The sequence below is a fragment of the Rhinopithecus roxellana genome, chromosome 3 (assembly GCF_007565055.1).
Source record: "Rhinopithecus roxellana isolate Shanxi Qingling chromosome 3, ASM756505v1, whole genome shotgun sequence".
NCBI lineage: Eukaryota > Metazoa > Chordata > Mammalia > Primates > Cercopithecidae > Rhinopithecus > Rhinopithecus roxellana.
In genome coordinates this window covers 75,631,626-75,653,928 of record NC_044551.1, presented here as the reverse complement: position 1 = coordinate 75,653,928, position 22,303 = coordinate 75,631,626, and the positions used below count along the sequence as shown (strand labels likewise).

General features: G+C 35.5%; 1 protein-coding gene across 1 annotated transcript in view; it reads right to left on the bottom strand.

The window, feature by feature from the left end:
• Window positions 1–1,441: 1,441 nt before the first annotated feature.
• Window positions 1,442–22,303, bottom strand: part of SLCO4C1 (solute carrier organic anion transporter family member 4C1) — a 60,341-nt gene continuing 39,479 nt past the window's right edge. The window contains exons 9-13 of the mRNA XM_010379078.2: window positions 13,956–14,106; window positions 11,561–11,751; window positions 5,462–5,526; window positions 3,988–4,125; window positions 1,442–1,750 (exon numbers count right to left, since the gene is read on the bottom strand). Of these exons, the coding sequence (XP_010377380.1) occupies window positions 1,590–1,750; window positions 3,988–4,125; window positions 5,462–5,526; window positions 11,561–11,751; window positions 13,956–14,106 (706 nt within the window). The 3' untranslated portion in view covers window positions 1,442–1,589. The remainder of the gene's footprint in view (window positions 1,751–3,987; window positions 4,126–5,461; window positions 5,527–11,560; window positions 11,752–13,955; window positions 14,107–22,303) is intronic.

The window sequence follows — 22,303 nt, the reverse complement described above, 5'->3', positions numbered from 1 at the left end:
ACAAGATCTAACACTAGGTTTGTGTTATCCTTATTACAGTGTATATAAAACAATGCTTGTGGAAAAATAACCTCGGAGAAAGCTTTTAGGGGAAACCTGATAATGAATTTTATTAAATTAATAACCCTTATAAAAATTTCAAATGTAATAATATCTGGATTTGAACTTCAATACTTTTCTCAAGTAAAATTCTTAACCATGGTAGAAGTTATGTTTGTTAATGTTCACTCATCTATACCCTCCATATTCTCAGCAAAGTTGGCATAAATAGGACCTGTATAAATAGGGTTATAACATTATCAGGCTTGTAAAATACTTTATTAAATTAATGCATCAGTTAAAGCAGGGGTCACCAACTCTGAGCTGTGTGTGGCCTGTTAGGAATCAGGCCACACAGTAGGCGAGCTGAGAGGCAGGTGAGTGAGCATTACTGCCTGAGCTCCGCCTCCTGTCAGATCAGTAGTAGCATTAGATTCTCATAGGAGTGCAAACCCCACTGGGAATTGCACATGCAAGGGATCTAGGTTGCACTCTCCTGAGGAGAATCTAACTAATGCCTGATGGTCTGAGGTGGAGCAGTTTCATCTCAAAACCATGCCGTCTTCCCCCCTGGAAAAATTGTCTTCCACAAAATTGGTCCCTGATAAAAAAGGTTGGGGACTGCTGAGTTAAAGGGTAGGGTTTAATGTTTTAATTAAACAACAATAATAGATGACTACACTATGCAAGGCACTGTTTTAGGTGCTATGAGTAATATGTTAAGTGATTGGCTTTTCAAATTAGAAAAGTTAAAGCTATATAAGTATTGATCAATAGTTTCATGTTTATTTGGCATTTTTCTTTACTGACTGGTACTTTCCTCTGAAATATATGTAATTGAATAATACTATCACAGAATCAATAGATGTGTTAAACATTGTAATATCAACAAATTACCTCTTGGAATTCTTGAGTTAAAGTGAAAATATGCATATACAATGCTGATGTTTTTGTATACACTATGTACCAGGACACAAGGATGATAACTAACATATTCTAATAGTTCAATAATTTGCTTTGAGAAAGGCCAAACTAGTATACATAAATTTAAAAACAAATTACGTGACAAACCTGGTTTTAAGTTAATAGGCTTTCAATAATAATTCCTGGAAATCATCACACAAGTTTGATTAGTTTAAATTTTTATACCATAAATGTTCTAAGCTCAAAATATTGGCAATGAAAATTAAAATTAAACAAGTTGTAATGGGGATAGAAACATCATTATATTTTGAATGTAAACTTTTCTAATTGTGGGCCTTTTTTCTTGTTATTGCTTGAGGATTTCATATCTAGACGATGGGAATGGGAAATTGTGTGTGTGTGTGTGTGTGCTGTGTTTTGAGGCTTTTGGTGGGCTTTGAAGGCACAGGTCTGTTTCTTGCATAAAACAAAAACTACATATGTAAAAAAAATACATTTGATTATGAAAACATCAATTTTGTAAATGTGATTGTCCATATTGGATAGATAATGTTGTCATGGCAATTCGTGTTCTTAAAAATCGAGGTAAATTTTCCAGGTGTAAAACAGTCTTCTCTTTTCTCATTTCACCCTTCTTTTACTACTTTGTTGAGATCCTCTTCTGCTAAAACATTAGTCACAACTGAATTCTCATTATGAAATGACACATCTGTGGCTGGTGGAGGTGGTCTATACAAAAAGATTGCAAATCCATTGAAGAACATGGTGATAACTTTACAAGTAACACCTAAGTAAAAAAAAAAAAAAAAAAAAATTAATCATAGTTTTTGTTTTTAATTATGATAAAAATTATCACTGAGAAAAATCTTCATGAATAGAACAATTTCAAAGAGAATAATTACATAACCATTAGAGTTCTATGTTTAAAATTTTTGAAACATTAAGGGGAAAGAAAAAACATTTGTATACAATTCAAGGCAGTAGTATTTATTTTCTTTCTAAGCAGTAATAGAGTACAATAATTAATTTATTCTTGGTTATGCTTGTACATTCTGGTAAAATAAGTGTTGTATAGAACTAAATAGGAATTGGGCCACGGTCTAGATTTGTTAACACAAGCCCATAATCCCAGTACTTTGGGAAGCTGACAGAGGTGGATGTCTTGAGTCCAAGAGTTTGAGAGCAGGCTGGGCACCATAGGAAACCCTGTCTCTAACAAAAAAAAGTACAAAATATATCCACGTATGATGGTATGAGCCTGTAGTCCCAGCTACTTGGGAGGCTGACGTGAGAGGATAAGTTGACCCCTAGAGGTGGAGGTTGCAGTGAGCTGAGATCACACCACTGCACTCCAGCCTGGGTGACAGAGAGAAACCTTGTCTCAAAAATAAATAAATAAATGTGTTAAAAACACAATATCATATCTATAAAAAATTGCAAGCAACCAAAAGTCAATAATGAGGGAAAGTAGTTTGTAACATTCTTGAACCTGAATAAATTGCAGAACATTCTGGTCCAGGATAGAAAATAATTCTGAAAATTAAAAAGGTTTTGGAGTTCTTAAAAGAAAGCCTCTGTGGTAGAATATCACACTCAATACTTAATCAATCTACTCTTCTTATCAGCTAAAAATATGAAACATTAAGATTCACTTCACAAACTTCGATTTATTTTCAAGTAAATCTGATTTAAATATGAAGTTATATGAAGTTAAACTAGTTCCAACCACAGTATAAGCATTTAATAATTGCCAGCCTAATAAATTCAATGTGGTCTCACAGTATAGTTCTTGCAGTAGCTGGTTTCTTTTTGTTGATTATTAATATTTTGTTTAAAAACATCTATTTTAAAAACAGGAATGCTCATTCATCTAGACATTACTAGATTTATAGAATGATTAGTTACATAGGTACAACTTACAATTTTTTTTATTTGTTTCATTCTGAAAATTTTAAGATTTTTATGTATTTTGTGGGGGAATTCCCACATTCATCACTGGGTAGGAAAATGAACAATTTGTTATCTGTCTATTTCTTTGACCAAAAAGTACAAACAAAATGAATTAAATAAATTTTAAACATAAAAACATTGTATGTAGTCATGGTTGTGGTAAAAATATATAGCTTAAAAAATTGAATAAAAAATGGTTTTTAAAAACAGGTAAAGTAATGGGATGATTCATTTTGCCTATACTTGTCAATACTTACTCCCCAAGTGCTATATGAATTTATACATTATTTCTTCAGCAAATATTCTATTACTCTATCTCTATCAACTCAGAAAGTATACTCTGGATTTACATGCATGTAAAGAGTAATCATAAGCCTATCTTGATACTTGTGTCAAAATAATCACAGTGAAAATCACACATTATATTAGATACATATGTATACATACGTTCAGGATTTCTCTAAGATATTTTAGTTTCTTAGGTTATTTTTCAAATTTTAAATTTCAACTTTTATTTTACTAGTATAAACTAGATACATTGTTCTGCTTCCTTAATCTTGCCTTAAATTTCATTCATTCTTTAACCAAGACATTACAAACTGCAAAAGGCAAAAAGAATTGAACATCATAGCTAACCTTCTAAGCTATAAAAAGGTTCCTCACAATGTGCTTTAGAGACAAAAGATACTTCCCTGCCTGAGCTCTGTGTTTGCAACACCTAGATACCTAGATGACAATCATTCCAGGGAGTTTCTCAGAATTCTCTTTTACCTTTCAAGTATACTTTTCAAAAATATTTGAGATAAGTTATTAAAAGAAAAGTATATACTGTATGATATAATGACGGCTAGAATTTTATTTTCTTGTATTTAACACTGAGCGTTGCAGACTCCATCCGTTCAAAGACTTTCATAACATGCTGTGATAAGTGTTCTCTGCTTCAGGAAGACTACTGGATGGTTCAACAATGTGGACTGAACAATTGAAAATAACTATGACCTAAGTAACCAACAATGAGATTTTTTTTTTAAAGTTCTTAGTTTACTCTAAAACTATCAAGAAATCACCACTTACTTATGGCTACTAGCATATGGGCCATCTTGATGTTATCGTAAATCCAGCAAGCTCCTTTAATTCCACAATCATTTATATCCCAAAGAATACATGTGCTGTCTATTGTGAAACCAAATATAATTGGTCCAGGTATTGTTCCTAAAAGAATTATGGGTGAAATACACAAGGGTAAAGATTATAGTTTAGAATTACAGATCTTTTTATACATGATCATACATATATTTTATAGAAATAAAAATAGATATTCATCTGTCCACATGCAAATTAATTCATGTACGAGTCAAAGGAATATAAAGCACAGATACAATATTCTAAAATAATTATATGTAATTACTATGTATTTCTAATCAATTCAAAAAAGTATTTTAATAGAAATATCCAATATATATCGGGCTAACAGTTAATATTTCAATTCACCACTTTTCTAATATAATGAATAAATGTGCCTTTGAAATTAGCTATTATACTTTTAAAAAATCAAAATAAATTATTCATGATGCACAAATAAATCTGTTGAACTACAATATATGTTATATCTATGTGAGTGGGCATGTGTATATAAATTAACATGGACCTCTGTATGTATTAGTGTATGTATATACAGATATATAGTCTTATAATACCATATCTAGGAATATCACTATCTTATATACCCGCCACCATCTCCAAGAAGTCATGAAGTACTCAACTTCCATATAGCTAAGGAACTTCCAATTATTTGAGGCAGTAATTTTTAGACAAAGATTTCAGTTACATCCAGTCAGTTCTTTCATGACCTGTAGCATGATACAGTCAGAATACTAGACTCACAGTTAGGAATCATTTTCCTAGTTTCATTTATATCACTAGTTGTGTAACTATGGGCAAAACCCTGCACTTTTCAGAACCTTAACTTACTCATCTGAAAAAATTGGCAAGTTGGACTAGGTGATCTCTAATGCGCGCACTTTTTGTTTTTGTTTTAATAAATAATCTTAATATTATGTTTACTATGTCTGCCTTTCTTGTAAGTTGTCCTGTATCTGGAACTTTATAAAATTCTCTGGTATAAATTCTTTCTTCCAATAATTCTTAACTAGTCACAATATCCATACCACAGTTGCTATTGAAACATTTTAACATCATTTTTAATTGCTAATGTAACACAATAGTGTCACAAATAGAGACAAAAGCAGAGAGAAAAGGAATTATGTGTTGATGGTCATATTTTATATTTGAAACAGATATGATATACCTTTTAAGGTTTTATTTGCAATCGAGTTAGAACAGGTAACCAGGCAGGTAGGTTAAAAGTATGCAATATGTAAATAATCCTATATCTGAAACATTAGAAAATGGCTTCCTTCAACAAGAATGATGTAGCCTAGTCTTCCACTATAATTTTTTTTTGTCACAGGCCATAAATTAAAAAATCAATAACACTATTGAACCACAATAGCCAACACTTAGCAATGAATAAAGAGAAATGGCATACCTAATAATCGAAGGAACATAAATTGTATTCCCAAGGCTAGGGACCGTTGTCTGTGATTAACACACCTGGAAACATTAAATACATATGAGACCAAAAAACGCGGAATAGTATATTCACTCTTTGAGCAAGTTCACATTTATAAGAGGTTAGCATTCCTATATTAAAAGTAAATGTTGTAAACACAAAATAAACAATGCATTTGTAAGAGCTTATAAATGGTTTAATCTTCCTGGAATTATAAAAGAAGAAAAATGTTATCTGACCTAACACATTGCAAATAACACCAAAGAGTCACTAGTCTTTATTAATTTTAATAAATGTAAAGGAGAAAGGGTATTCATTCACAAGACATATTTTCCATGAAAGTCATCAATATATTATGTATAGGAGTGTACCTCAATATAACAGAGCCCAGATATAACAAATCCACAGCTAACATCATACTCAATGGTGAATACCTGAAAGCCTTTCCTCTAAGATGAACAGGACAAGGATGCCCACTCTCACGAATTCTATTCAGCATGGTACTACAAGTCCTATCCAGAGCAAGTAGGCAAGGAAAATAAAAGGTATCCAAATTGGAAAGTAAAAATAAGATTATCTCTGTGAAGATGACATGGTCATGTATGTAGAAAACACTAAAGATCCTGCCAAAAAAGCACTACAACTAGCAGATGTATTTAGTAAAGTTTCAGTATACAAAATCATAATACAAAAATCAGTTGCACTTCTATACACCAACAATGAACAAAAGAAATCAAGTAAAAAACAAAATTTAGACTAGCATTGAAAAGTAAAATACTTAGGAATAAAGTTAACCACAGAGGTAAAATACTTGTACACTGAAAGCTATAAAACACTGATGAAAGAAATTGAAGAAGCCACAAATAAATGGAAAGATATCTCGTTTATGAATTGGAGGAATAAATATTTTAAAATATTTATCCTACATCAAGTGGTCTACAGAATTCAGTGTAATTTCCATCAAAATTCCAATAGCATCTTTCACAGAAATTGAAAAAGCAATCCTAAAATTCATATGCAACGACAAAAAAATTCCAGAATAGCTAAAACAGCCAGAGCGTGGCACAAGATGAGGGACTGAAAAGCTCCAAGTTAATAATTATCTACACAGAAAGAAAAAAGAAAAACACTTTAACAAGAATCAAAAGTCAGGTGAGCACTCTTAATACGTGGTTTGACCTTTATATTTCTGAAAGAAGCACTGAAGAGATTGAATAAAACAGTCCTGAATCTCAGACACCACCCCTCCCCAACTCAGGCAGTAGCAGTGTAGTACAGAGAGACTCTCTGGGGGTGGGGAGGGAGAGTATAGCAATTGTGAGGCAATAAAATCAGTGCTGTCCTGTTAGAGCAGAAAGGAAAGGACCAACTCACCGGACACCCCCCACAGAGGGAGCATTTAAACCAGCCCTAGCCAGAGGGTAATCTCCTAGGCAGCAGTCCAAACTTCAGTGCTTACAAAACAACTCACCACCAAGGGCTACAGCACTGTGTGTCCAAGTTAACTTGAAAGGCAGTCTAGACCATAGGGACTGCAACTCTTGGGCAAGTCTTAGTGCTGAATTAGGCTCACAGACAGTGGACTGGAGGCACACGTGACATACTGAGACACAAGCTGGGACAGACAATGGAGTCCTGGTATTACTCCTCCACTAATCCCAGGCTGCACAGCTCCAGGTTCCAAAAGAAACCCTTTCTTGCCACTTGAGGAGAAGAGAGGGAAGAGTGGTTATTGGGGTTCCCAATTCCAGAACTTGACTCTGACTCCAGAACTTGATTTCTGGACCTGTCCTGGGTCAGTGGGGAGCCCTCTGCCCTGAAGGGTGAGTCCCAGGCCAGGCAGCATTCACAACAACCTGACTTAAAGAGGCAGTGGGCCATAAGGGAACATTGGTGGTAGTCTGGAAGTACTCCTCGTGGCCTGGGGTGGAGGTGCCTATGGGGTGATGCTTGTTTGCCTTTGCAAAGGGTAAAGAAGAGTGGAAAGGACTACATTGTGTGGTTTTCATGCCAGCTTAGCAGTAATACAACAGACCAGGTACACTTCTAAGGTTTTTGACTCTAGTCCCTGACTTCTGGGTGGCACTTCTAGACCCACCAGTGCCTGTAGGACCTCCGCACCCTGAAGGGAAGGAAACAGGCATGGCTGGCTTTCCCACTTGCTGATTGTAGAGCCCCAAGCCCTTAAGCAAACAGAGCCAGTAACCAGGGAGTAGTTACAGAAGGTCTTGGGAAAGACCCAACACTGTGCTGGTTTCAGGTTTGACCCAGCGCAATCATAGTCGTGGTGGCCACGGAGGTGTTTGCATCACTCCACCTTCAGCTTTAGGTGGCTCGCAACAGAGAGAGAGAGACTCTGCAAAAACCACAGCAATACTGACCTTAGGGTGCCCCTTAAAGCAGATACAAGTAAAATCACAACACCCAAGTCCTTTCAAATATATGGAAAGCCATCCCAAGAAGGACGGCTACAAATAAACCCAGACAATGAAGACTACAGTAAATACTTAACTCTTAAATACCTAGATGCTGAGGAACATCTACTAGAATCAACACCATCTAGGAAAACATGAACTCACCAAACGAGCTCATGCCATCAGAGACCAATCTGAAAAACAGAAATATATGACCTTTCAGACAGAGAATTTAAAATAGCTGTGCTGAGGAAACTCAAATAAATTCAAAAAACACAGAGAAGGAATTCAGAATTCTGTCAGATATATTTTACAAAAAGACGAAGTGATATTGGCCGGGCATGGTGGTTCACACCTGCAATCCCAGCACTTTGAGAGGCTGAGGCAGATGTATCACTTGAGGTCAGGAGTTTGAGACCCAGCCTGGTTAACATGGTGAAACCCTGTCTCTACTAAAAATACAAAAATTAGTTGGGCATGGTGGTGCACGCCTGTCATCCCAGCTACTCGGGAGGCTGAGGCAGGAGAATCATTTGAACTTGGGAGGCAGAGGTTGCAGTGAACCAAGACCATGGCCACTGCTCTCTAGCCTGGGCAACAGAGCAAGACTCCATCTCAAACAAAAAAAAGAATCAAGTGGAAATTCTGGAGCTGAAAAATGCAATTGGCATATTGAATAATGCATCAGAGTCCTTTAGTAGCAGAACCGATAAAACAGAATAAAGAATTAGTGAGACTGAAAACAAGCTTTTTGAAAATATATAGTCATAGAAGACAAAAGAAAAAAGAATAAAAAACAATGAAGCATGCCTACAGCGTCTAGAAAATAGCCTCGAAAGGGAAAATCTAAGAGTTATTGGTCATAAAGAAGAGGTAGAGAAAAAGATGGGTAAGAAAATCTATTCGAAAGGATAATAACAGAGAACTTCCCAAACCTAGAGAAAGATGTCAATATCCAAGTACGAGAAGATTGTAGAACACTAAGCAGATTTAAACCAAAGAAGACTACTTCAAGGCACTTAATAATCAAACTCTCAAACATCAAGGATAAAGAAAGGATCATAAAAGTAGCAAGAGGAAAGAAACAAATAGCATACAGTGGAGCCTCAATACATCTGGCAGCAGACCTTTCAGTGGAAACCTTATAGGCCAGAAGAGAGTGGCAAGACATATTTAAAGTGCTGAAGGAAACAAACTCTTACCTTAGAATAGTATATCTGGTTAAAATATCCTTCAAATATGAAGGAGAAGTAAAAACTTTCCCAGACAAAAGCCAAGGGATTTCATCAATGCCAGGCCTGTCCTATAAGCAATGCTAAAGGGTGTACTTCCATGAGAAAATGAACATTAATGAGCAGTAAATAATCACCTGAAGGTGTAAAACTCACTGGTAATGATAAGTACAAAGAAAAACACAGACTATTATCACACTGTAACTGTGGTGTGTAAACCACCCTTATCCTAAGTAGAAAGGCTAAATGATGAACCAATAAAAAATAATAATTACAACAACTTTTCAAGACATAGTACAATAAGATATACATAGAAACAACAAAAGGATAAAAAGCCAGGGGACAAAGTTAAGGTGTAGAGTTTTTATTAGTTTTCTTTTTACTTGTTTATCAATAACACTGAATCTAAAAGGACTAAACTCTCCAATGAAAAAACACAGCCTGGCTGAATGGATGATAAAACAAGACCCATTACCTGTTGCCGACAAGCAAAACACTTCACCTATAAAGACACATACAGACTGAAAATAAAGAAATGGAAAAACATATTCCATGCCAATGGAAATTGAAAGAGAATATAAGTCACTATACCTAGAAAAAAATTGATTTCAAAACAAAAGCTATAAGAAGAGACAAAGAAGGTCACTATATAATGATAAAGGGGTGAATTCAGCAAGAGGATATAACAATTTTAAACATATATGTAGCCAACACTGGAGCACCCAGATATACAAAGCAAGTATTAGTAGAGCTAAAGAGAGAGACAGGCCCTGATACAATAATAGCTGGAGACTTCAACACCCCATGCTTTGCATTGGACAGATCTTCCAGATAGAATATCAAGAAAGAAACATCAGACTTAATCTGTACTATAGATGAAATGGATCTAATAGAGATTTATAAAACATTGCATCCAATAGCTGCAGAATACACACTCTTTTCGTCAGCACATGGATCATTCTCAAAGATTGACCATATGTTAGGTTATAAAACAAGTCTTAAAACATTCAAACAAACTGAAATAATATCAGTCATCTTCCCTGACCACAATGGAATAAAACAAGAAATTAATAACGAGGAATTTTGGAAACTATGCAAATACATAGAAATTAAACAATATACTCCTGAATGACCAGTGGGTCAATAAAGAAATTAAGAAGAAAACAGAACAATTTATTGAAACAAATGATAATGAAAACAACATGCCAAAATCTATGGGATATAGCAAAAGAAGTACTAATAGGGAAGTTTATAGCTATACGTCGAAAAAGAGGAAAAATTTCAAACAAATAATCTAATGATACATCTTAAAGAATTGGAAAAACAAAAGGAAACCAAACCTAAAATTAGTAGAAGAAAGGAAATAATGATCTGAGGAGAAATAAGTGAAATTGAAATGAAGAAAACAATACAAAAGATCAATGAAAAATTAAACAAAATTGACAAACCCTTGGACCAACAAGAATAAAAGGAGAAGATGCAAAGTAATAAAATCAGAAATAAAAAAGGACACATTACAGTGATACTGTAGAAATTTAAAGGATCATGAGTGGCCACTATCAGCAACAATATGCCAATAACTGGAAAATCTAGAAAAAATGGACAAATTCCTAGATACATACAACCTATCAAGACGGAATCAAGAAAAATCCAAAGCCTGAACAGACCAATAACAAGTAGCAAGGCTGAAGCTGTAATGAAATGTCTCCCAGTAAAGAAAAGCCCAGGACCCAATGGCTTCAGTGCAGAAAAGCCAAAGCTATCCTAAGCAAAAAGAACAAAACTGTGCATTACCCCTGAGCTTAAAATAAAAATCAAATAAACAGTAAAAAAGAGAAAAGGTAATGAGTAAATATTAAAGAACAAAAAAAGAAAAATGCTAGAATTCATTAGGAAAGATATACAAAGACTGATGACTCTATGGAAGGACAGGTATGAAATGTGTTTGTACAGTGGGATAGAAGGAGGAAGAGCAACTGGAAACATAAAACACAGGTGAACAACACAGGTAACAGCCACTTTCTTATTGATTAGCACCGCTTAAGGAAGATTTAATGACACAGTGCCTAATGCATAAGGTAGAATGCCTGCCATTCTGATTCTGGCATATTGGAAGGCATTTTATTTCTGTGATACTCAAAATTGAACATTTCTCCAGCTCACAACTGAAGTTTCATGAAAGAAGCAGAGAAAACACCAAGCACAAGCTAGGCAGGCAATGTGAAGACACTTTCACGTGCATATCATTTAAATCTTCTACATCTGGGGTTCTGTGGAGGCGCTTATCCAATGCCACAGAACTAATGCTCTTGTAAGGGCTGATTGGTATTGAACCAATGGTCAATATGAACCCCAAATGAACCCCAAGTCCATTTGCTTTCCATCAACATGTTGCCTTGGGAATGAAACTTTCTCAACATACTACATACCTTAGGATAGACACAGTTATAGGAGTACCGGCCATAAAGGTAAAAATAATTATAATAAAGAAAATGCAAAGGAATATGGGTAGGTTCGCACAATGAGTTTCACATTTTCCAGCTTTAGCTTCAAAACCCAAAGTTTCTGCAGTGGATGTTATTTCTGTTTTCCTTTCAATACAGGAACAGTTGTAATACACCTAAAAATATTAGACACAAAAACAATGAAAGTGATTATTTAGAAAATAAATTATTGTAAATTAGGTATTCTCTAGACATGGCAAACATTCTCATACTGTCTTAATCCATATACAACAAATTATGCTGAGAGAATATTTAACCCTTAAGAAATTAAACAAGTGGAAACAAACCATATTTATGATGTGGAATTACTTGTATTTGACTTTTGTGGCCACTACTTCAGCTTGTACCCTGCTATAGTAATTACTGACTTACAGAACAATTTAATGGGAATATAAGTTATGTGATCTTGCACATTCTAGGCTTCTTACAACAGTAATTATTTCTTAAAGGCATTTTACATCTCAACTCCATTGTTCCATATCCTTTATCCTTACTGTAAATCTTTTCTAGACATTAAGGCCTTAATGAAATCAGAGCACAGCCAGAGATATCAAAGAGAAGCAGTGCTTTCATTGTTCCAAAGGCCAGAAACTTTTTTTTTTTTTTTTTTTTTTTTTTTTTGGTGCTAAAGCCATTCTAAGACCTCTGGTACCAATTCAGGAAAACCAAATATGCAGATGACACCTCCAAAATTTACTATTACATATTCAGCAATCAGATATATCAAATAATGAGGTAATTCAGCCTTTAAAAGTTTTAAGGAGAGAAACTGAGAACAGTATTTTCTATCCTAATGAAACTTTACAACTCTCATTTGCCTGCAATATAGCAGTTAGTCAAGGTCAGATTTTGTAGTTTGGGTCACTGGTGTGAAATATAAGATTAAAACTGTATTGCTGTGAACAAATGTTTATGGGTGTTTATTAAAAGTACTATAAATATATATTGCCTATCTGAAATATTTCATAAGAAAAAAATATTGTGAATCAATTGATTATTTCACAGACTGATTGGACATAAAAATGTCAGGACAAATAGAAAATTTGCAAGTCAAAATCATTTGCTCTTCCCAAAAAATTCTAGAAGACAATCTGCTGTGTAAGACAGTAATTATCTTAGCATTTGGCGAAAAATATAAATATTAAATTAACCATATCAAAATAACCAAAACTATTTTAAATATGCTCTGGGTATTAGATTTTCTGTGTTGTTTCCCTGTGCAGGATGGTATTTGTGTCTATATATATTTAGTCATGTGACTAAAACCCTTCCTAATAACTCCTTGTCATAATCTGCTTCTAATCAAAGTTAGCCAATAGCATTTATTGGTCATATATACAGAAAAAAAATGCAAATATTCAAAATTGTCATATAACTCTTACACATCTTATTCATTGTTTTTGTTTATACCACAGTATATATTTCCCTCAGATCCTTTTAAAGTTATCACATTATCTACTAATGCATAATATACTGTGTACTACTCATAATCTGAATATTATTTATTTCCAAGGCTCTTAAGTTTAGCTAAGATGAAATATTTAGATTCTAAGATATAGTACAATAAAATTGTATTGAGTTCTTTTAAACTATTTAACCATACAAAAAAGAAATAACATCCAGGCACATTGATTAGTATTCAGATCCAGAATTAAATATGAATTTGTATTTTAAAATAAATTGATTTGAATATTATAAATGTATTCATGGTACATCAAATAAAACAAATACTAAGTTTCTATTATATAAACTGTACCTAGTGAAAATAGGAAAACTCTCTTGCCTTCAAAGATCTTAAAGTATATTTAAAGAAAAATAAAATTGACCCTTGAACAACACAGGTTTGAACTGCACTGGTCCACTTATATACGGATTTTTTTTCAGTCAAACATGGATCAAAAACACGTATTCGCAGGATGCAAAACCCATATATACTGAGGCACTGACTTAAAGCAAGTTCTTCAAGGCCATCGGCAGGACTTAAGTATGGCATATTTGGGTATATGCAGGGGTCCTGGAACCCATCCCCCATGTATTCTGAGGGATGACCATAAAACAATTTGAAAAGGTAAAAGATATTTCACAACTGCAACAAAGTGATGTTGCTAAAATATTTGTAATTTCCAAATTGATTTTTCAACAATAACTGCAAGAGGCATGAAGGAAAAAGAATCCATTTCAGTTAGAGACATCATGGGCTGCTTAATGGAGGCAGTGGAGCAGGAAGGCAATAGGCATTGCATAACCCCATTAGCGAAGTCAAGATAGAAACCCATAAACACATTGCCTTACTAAGGGAAAAGTAGGAGACATAAGCTACCTTTGGTTTCCTGTGTGAGACTGGGTTTGAACAGCCTGCAAAGCAGGGAGAAAAATATTGGACTCCATCTCCACAGACAGGATAATAATATGATCGCAAACAGTTACAATTGGCATTACAAGGGGCTATCAAGCTTCCCAATTCTCCAGTCCTGTAAATAAGAAATGAAAGAAGGGTAAATGATCTACATCATAACTTTTAACTAACAACTTCGAAGCACTGTTATATCTTACCATTAGGTCATTTATTCACTCACTCAACACATAATTACCAAACAAATAAAAAGTCTTTCTTTGCACATAAAGTTTAACTTCTTGTCAGAGAGAGGCAATAAAAACAATAGTCATATAGTATAGTATCTGTCAGTAATTAAAAATATAAGGCAGAATAAGTGAAGAAAACAAGAATTTATCATCTGGCACCAGATAATTCTCTTGTGGGGTTGGTTCTGTGGACTGTAGAATGTTTAGCAGCATCCCTGACCTCCACCAGATACCAGTAGCACTCTCCTTCATTACAGCAACCAAAATATCTCCAAACAGTGCCAAATACCTCCAGGATGCAGACAATATTTTAAACTTGGAAGGATGAACAAAATCATGCTGTTGAACATAATCATCTCATCAATGTGAAAACTGAGGTCCAGGGGGATTAAGTTACTTTTCTTTCCTTACCAAATATAATTTTCCCAGTCCCCAGGATCAGTGTCATTTCAAGCTGCCTCTTACAGAAAATATCTTCCCTAATATAAAGGGTTACACTAATCAAAAATGCATCCCTCATACCTCATTTGTTTATTTATTCTTTCAAATAAAATATATTGAGCAACTGCTAGGCCCTATGCTAGGTAACAGGAATACAAAGTAGAATAAGACAGTCTCTGTCCTCAAGGATTTCACAGTTTAGAGGTAGAGAGGGACATAGATAATTATTCACTGATATGCTAAGTGTGGTTACAGATACCTGCAAAGTGCATTTTAGAGGCACCAAGGAAGAACATCTATCACAAGTCAAAGTTTGGAGAAAAGGGGCTGGAGGAGCTACTGCCTGAGATGCAATTTAAAGAATGAGTATAACTAAAGAGCTTCTGCACAGCAAAAGAAACTACCATCAAAGTGAACAGGCAACCTACAGAATGGGAGAAAATTTTTGCAATCTACTCATCTGACAAAGGGCTAATATCCAGAATCTACAAAGAACTCAAACAAATTTACAAGAAAAAAATAAACAACCCCATCAAAAAGTGGGCAAAGGATATGAACAGACATTTCTCAAAAGAAGACATTCATACAGCCAACAGACACATGAAAAAATGCTCATCATCACTGGCCATCAGAGAAATGCAAATCAAAACCACAATGAGATACCATCTCACACCAGTTAGAATGGCAATCATTAAAAAGTCAGGAAACAACAGGTGCTGGAGAGGATGTGGAGAAATAGGAACACTTTTACACTGTTGGTGGGATTGTAAACTAGTTCAACCATTATGGAAAACAGTATGGCAATTCCTCAAGGATCTAGAACTAGATGTACCATATGACCCAGCCATCCCACTACTGGGTATATACCCAAAGGATTATAAATCATGCTGCTATAAAGACACATGCACATGCATGTTTATTGCGGCACTATTCACAATAGCAAAGACTTGGAATCAACCCAAATGTCCATCTGTGACAGACTGGATTAAGAAAATGTGGCACATATACACCATGGAATATTATGCAGCCATAAAAAAGGATGAGTTTGCATCCTTTGTAGGGACATGGATGCAGCTGGAAACCATCATTCTTAGCAAACTATCACAAGAACAGAAAACCAAACACCGCATGTTCTCACTCATAGGTGGGAACTGAATAATGACATCACTTGGACTCGGGAAGGGGAACATCACACATCGGGGCCTATCATGGGGAGGGGGGAGGGATTGCATTGGGAGTTATACCTGATATAAATGACGAATTGATGGGTGCTGACGAGTTGATGGGTGCAGCACACCAACATGGCACAAGTATACATATGTAACAAACCTGCACATTATGCACATGTACCCTAGAACTTAAAGTATAATAATAATAAAAAAATTCTAGCATTATAACCAATGTAATACATACCATGAGTACAATAAAGAACAAAAACCACCTGATAATTTCAATTGATGCAGCAAATTTATTTAACAAAGCCCAGCACCCATTATAATAAAATCTTTCAAAAAAAAAAAAATGAGTAAGAGGTTGGTGCAGTGGTTCACACCTGTAATCCCAGCACTTTGGGATGTCAAAGCAGGTGGATCACTTGAGGTCAGGAATTCCAGACCAGCCTGGCCAACATGGTGAAACCCTGTCTCTACTAAAAATACAAAAATTAGCTGGGCATGGTGGCAGGCACCTGTAGTCCCAGTTCGCAGAAGGCTGAGGCAGGAGAATCTCTTGAACCCATGAGGCAGAGGTTTCAGTAAGCCAAGATCGTGTCACTGCACTCCAGTCTGGGCAACAGAGTGAGACTCCAAAAAAAATAAAAAATAAAAAATATATAAAGAATGAGTAAGAGTAAGCCAGTCAAATGGGGAAGGTGAAACGTATTTCAGAAAAAGCTGGTACAAAGGCATAGAGTAGAGAAATAGCATCCTCTGTGGAGAAATATGAATGGTGTCTGAGGCACAGAGTGATAGGAAATGTAGCTGGAGAGGAGTAAAGGACCAGTTTAATTGAGAACCACATGGGCCTGACAAAAGGTCATCATTAAAGTAGTTTTAGACTGGAAAGTGACACTGTCAAAAGTTCGTTTTAAAGAAATAATTCTAGGAGTTTTACAGAGTATGAATTTGAAGAAAGGGGACCAGTTACAATACCCTAGACGGTAGGTGATGACAATATAAAGGAGAACTAAGATAGAACATACAATGATAGGAAGCAGATTAAATAAAACTTTTGGATGTAGAATCAGTAAGATTTGGTGATGGATTGGTGGAAGATGACTCTTCCTGTTAAAAATGGAAGAGGCTACTCAAGAGGCTTAGGTAGAAAGATCACTTGAGCCCAGGAGTTTGAGGCTGCAATGAGTTATGATTGTGCTGCACTCTAGCCTGGGCAACAGAGGGAGATCCCATCTCTAAAAAAAGAATGCAAGAGTCAAAGGTGACTCATAATACCTAACTTGATGTTTAGGTATAGGAGAACAAGTTTTGGAGAAGAGATGATGAGTGGTATTGTACCTACTGAGATTAAGAGTATCTCAAATTTAGTGAAGAAATCTTGAATGGAGCTAGATTTCTTAATAACCATTTGGACATAGATGTAGCTGAAACCACCAGCATTTATAAGATCAGTCATATAGTGTGTGGAATGAGGAGAGTACTGAGGTCTTGGGAGTCCACTTATTTAATAAACACACAATGAACACCAATTATGTGCTAGACTACTCAAAGTGGTAGAATTATATTTAAAAGAAAGCAGGAGCTAGAGCTAGAACTAAAAATGACAGACAGAGGGAGAGAGAGAAATGGATGGAAGGAAGGGAATGACGGAGTGAAGAGACAGAGGGAGGGAGAGGGAAGAAGGAAGGGAGAAAACAGAGAAGGAAGGGAGACAGGGGGAAAGAAGGAAGGGAAGAAGGGAGGAAGGGAAGGGAAAGAGAAAAGGAAAGGGAAAGAAGGAAAGGGGAAGGGAGGAAGGGAGGGAGGAAGAGAAGGAAACCCCTGCCACCATGAAGCTAACTTTCTTGCATCGGGGTCAAACACAGTAAATGAGTGATTTCTGTAAATATTAGAAGATAATTGACACTATGTTGCAAAATGATGACATACAAAGTAGGTGGAGAACCAGAAAGTCATGAAGAAAACAGATTAAAGAGAAAAAAAAATGACTAAATCAGTAGGGAGTCTGAAGGAAAGAGTGATCAAGATAGTAATCTTGACTCTGCCTGCAGTCTCATCTTATTCAAATCTATTCCACAGGATGCTGCCAGATTTATCTTTATCAAGTATGATGATATCAAGGGTTGGTCACGTTCACAAAAACAATCACGAGTGTCTGCTCACAGAGCTCATAACATAGATGCAGAAATAAGATAACCAGAGAAAAGCCATCCCTGCAACTTTAGAAATAGCCCTTACACAGCAATTTTTAAAGTTCCCAATAGATAATTCTCGTATTATTGATAAACAATTACTGAGATCATACAAAGTATAAGACAGTATGATGCAAATTATAGTAGAAACAAAGAAGTATAGCTTATATTCCTTAATATCAAGGGTTGATCACATTTGTCTACATATTTTACAAAGGTTTACTTTTGAGGTAACTAGAAAACTATTAGTAGAAAAACAGCAGATGCTTGTGAAGTTTATTAAATTTTCTTAGTGTACACATATTATTTAAAAATATATAGGCTGGGCGCGGTGGCTCAAGCCTGTAATCCCAGCACTTTGGGAGGCCGAGACGGGCGGATCACGAGGTCAGAAGATCGAGACCATCCTGGCTAACACCGTGAAACCCCGTCTCTACTAAAAAATACAAAAAACGAGCCGGGCGAGGTGGCGGGCGCCTGTAGTCCCAGTTACTCGGGAGGCTGAGGCAGGAGAATGGCGTAAACCTGGGAGGCGGGGCTTGCAGTGAGCTGAGATCCGGCCACTGCACTCCAGCCTGGGCGACAGAGCGAGACTCCGTCTCAAAAAAAAAAAAAAAAAAAAAAAATATATATATATATATATATATCCTATTTTGAAATGTTTACTAGTTTTTAAGATATAATAAAATAAATGTGCATATATGTTTGTCGCAAGTAGAATTCAAGCATTAGTTTCTTAAATACAAAGTATTATTCTGTAATTATGCCTCTATAACAGGCTAAAATTTCCCTAAAACCATTGCAAAATATTAATATGCCTCTTTAAGATGCTATTTCATATAATCAGTAAAATTCTAGCTAAAGGCCAGATACAGAAAAAAATACTGTGTGTATACACTATGGTATTTCTATATTCTATGAGGTTTTTAAGTATTAAGTAAACCACAAATCATCATTACCACCACTGATCACCAAAATAAGACTCAAAGTTCCTGTAGATAGTCAAGGCAACAAAACAGCAATGGGGAACAGTGGGAAAATAAACAGTATTCATGCAATCGACTTTAGTATTGTGCCCAACTAAAGATTTAATAATAAATTACTTTAAAATATTATTGAAAAATATCCTGACCATTATCTCAAGCAAATTAACACAGGCACAGAAAACCAAATACCACATGCTCTCACTTAAAAGTGGGAGCTAATCACTGAGTACTTATGGAATAAAGATGGCAACAATAGACACTGCAGACTACAAGAGGGAGAAGAGAAGAAGTGGGGCAAGGGTTGAAAAGCTATGAGCCAGGCACAGTGGCTCACACCTGTAATCCCAGCACTTTGGGAGGCCGAGACGGGTGGATCACCTGAAGTCAGGAGTTCAAGATCAGCCTGGTCAACATGGTGATCAGCCTGGTCAATATGTATATATACATATATGTACATATACACACATGTATATATACATATATATATACACATATATACACACATGTATATATATCCCCTGGTCTTACATTTTTTGGATATGCTGTTATGTTAAACAGGAACTTTCAAAGAATATATCAATGAGCCTAATTCATTAATTCATGGATGTAGAACCTATTTTTACCCATCTGTGCTTACCACGGTAAAGGTCAAAGATTCTTTGCATCCCTCTACTAGAAACCCTACATCCTCAGAACCTCTTCTGTCTCTCACTCCCTGAAAAGATATTTCTTGAGCTTCTTAGACTGTTCTTTCCATAGACAGGCTTACCTAGCTTTACTTCACTTTGTTTTATCGTACTTGGCAAATCTTGTTTTTTACAAATTGAAAGTTAGTGGCAATGTAGTGATAGTGATAGTATTCAGTAAGTCTGTAAAGTGCCATTTTTCCCAGAGTGCACGATCATTTTATGTCTATTTCATATTTTGGTAACCTTGCAAAATTTCAAATTTTTTCATTATCATTTCGTGTTACGGTGATCAGTGATTTCTGATGTTACTAAAATAATTGTTTCGGGACACCATGAACCATGCCCCTTTAAGAAGTAAAATTTAATCAATAAATGATGTATGTGTTCTGACTGCTCATTATTGTCTTATTTTAAGAAGTTGCCACAACTACCCCAACCTTTGGCAACCACCACCCTGGTCAGTCAGCAGCCATCAACACTGAGGCAAGACTCTCTACCAGCAAAAAAAATTACAACTTGCTGAAGGCTCAGATGATTGTCAGCACATTTCAGCAATAAATAATTTTTTAATTGAGGTATGTACATTGTACATTTCTTTTTTAGACACAAAGTTATTGCATATGTAATAGACTACAGTATAGAGTAAATATAAACTTTATAAGCACTGGAAAACCAAAATATCCATTTGAGTTGTTTATTGCAATATATGCTTTATTTTGGTGGTCTGGAACCAAACCCACATATCCTCAACATATGCCTGTACCTTTTCTTCTATACATGTTTCGTAGATGAGACTAGTTTGACTGACCTGTTTGTAACAGACACATTTTAATACTCAGGGTACAGAAACTAAAACTAAGAATTTGGGGCCATGAGAAAAATATGATCTGAAAATGTCACACCTACTTGGTGACATTAAATTGTGTCCCTATTTCTATCTATGTACACACATATACATAAATGTGAGTAAAAACACATACATTTAGTGACATTTGTGTGTGTGTGTATATTTACTTTCAGTTTTTCTCATCACTAAGAAATGTGTATGTGTATTAAACACTATGTCCCAGATCTTAATATATCTTAATGGCCAACTCCTACACAAACCTCAGAATTACCCCATCACACATGCCTTCCTTTCTGATTACACGAAGGACAGCACACCTGGTAGTAACTATCATTTAAGGTAGACAATATTAAATGGATTCACATGTACTTTGTTACTCAAGGTGATAAAACTATGTGTTAAACTATCCAGAACTTCCTTTTTTTTTTTTTTTTTTTTCTAAAAGGAACATACAGAAAAAGTTTACTGGGATAAGTTTGGGTGAAGTTTACAGGGGTGAAAGTCAGGTCTATGCAACTTAACCTCTACCTACCTTTTGACATTCCAAAACATATTTATACTATTTCCAGACGCATAATCTAAGTTCCATTCAACCTGGTCTCTGAAACTAGCCTTCACATTTAATAGCATTTATAACTTTGGTTTAGCATATTCCCTCTCCCTGTCTCTCTTCTCAAATCTTCATTTCTCAAAACTCTTTGTATCCTTGAAGGATTTTTAAACCCCATTTCACTATTATGCTATGAAGCCCTTCCAGATTCTAATCAAATAAATTTGAGAAGCTCACCTTCTTTTCAATTCCATAGCAATTTGTTTATCCCTCATTACCTAATTGACTATTCATTCACTGTTTTCTTTTGCAATCTCTCCTTTAGAACAGGGATTTTGCCATGCAGGTCTGCTAGAGGAAGCATTCAACAAATATCGAATAAATGTAATGGAGCTTGGCCGGGTGTGGTGGCTCACACCTGTAATCCCAGTACTTGGGGTGGCCGAGCTGGGCGGATCACTTGAGGTCAGAGTTTGAGACCAACCTGGCCAATAGGGCGAAACCCCGTCTCTACTGAAAATACAAAAATTAGCTGGTCATGGTGGCATGAGCCTGTAGTCCCAGCTACTCCAGAGGCTGAGACAAGAATTGTTTGAATCCGGGAGGCGGATGTTGCAGGGAACTAAGATTGTGCCACTGCACTCCAGCCTGGGTGACACAGCAAGACTCTGTCTCAAAAAAAAAAAAAAGCTTAACTAAATACTGCTTTAGAATGCTCAGCATTAATGTAAAAGAATCACGGGTATATTAGCAGCAACTACAAATCATGGTAATTGTCATTGGCAAACTTTTCTGAAGTAGATTATATTTATATCATCTGTAGGTCATATTATACAAAATTATGGAGTCCTTGACCTAACGTACCACCTTCCTTGACAGCCTCAAACATATGTAATGAAACAAAGCAGCACTGTGAGGTATAAAATGTACTGCTGTGCAATACCCTCTTGCCTGACCACCTACTTAGGGCTTAAAATTTCAAAGGAAAACAAAGAAATATAAATGGTCAAATCTGTTATAGCTAGAAACATGTCTACAGTGAGAACAAGTTATTTATTTATCTACAATAAACATAAACTTTTAAGTAGATACAATAATGTTTAGTATTAGCTAGGACTAGCTTTATTCTAATTTCTCTTCTTGTCTATTTGCAACCAACCTAATAAGGTAATTTTTACCATAGGGAGTTATTTCTATTTTTAAAA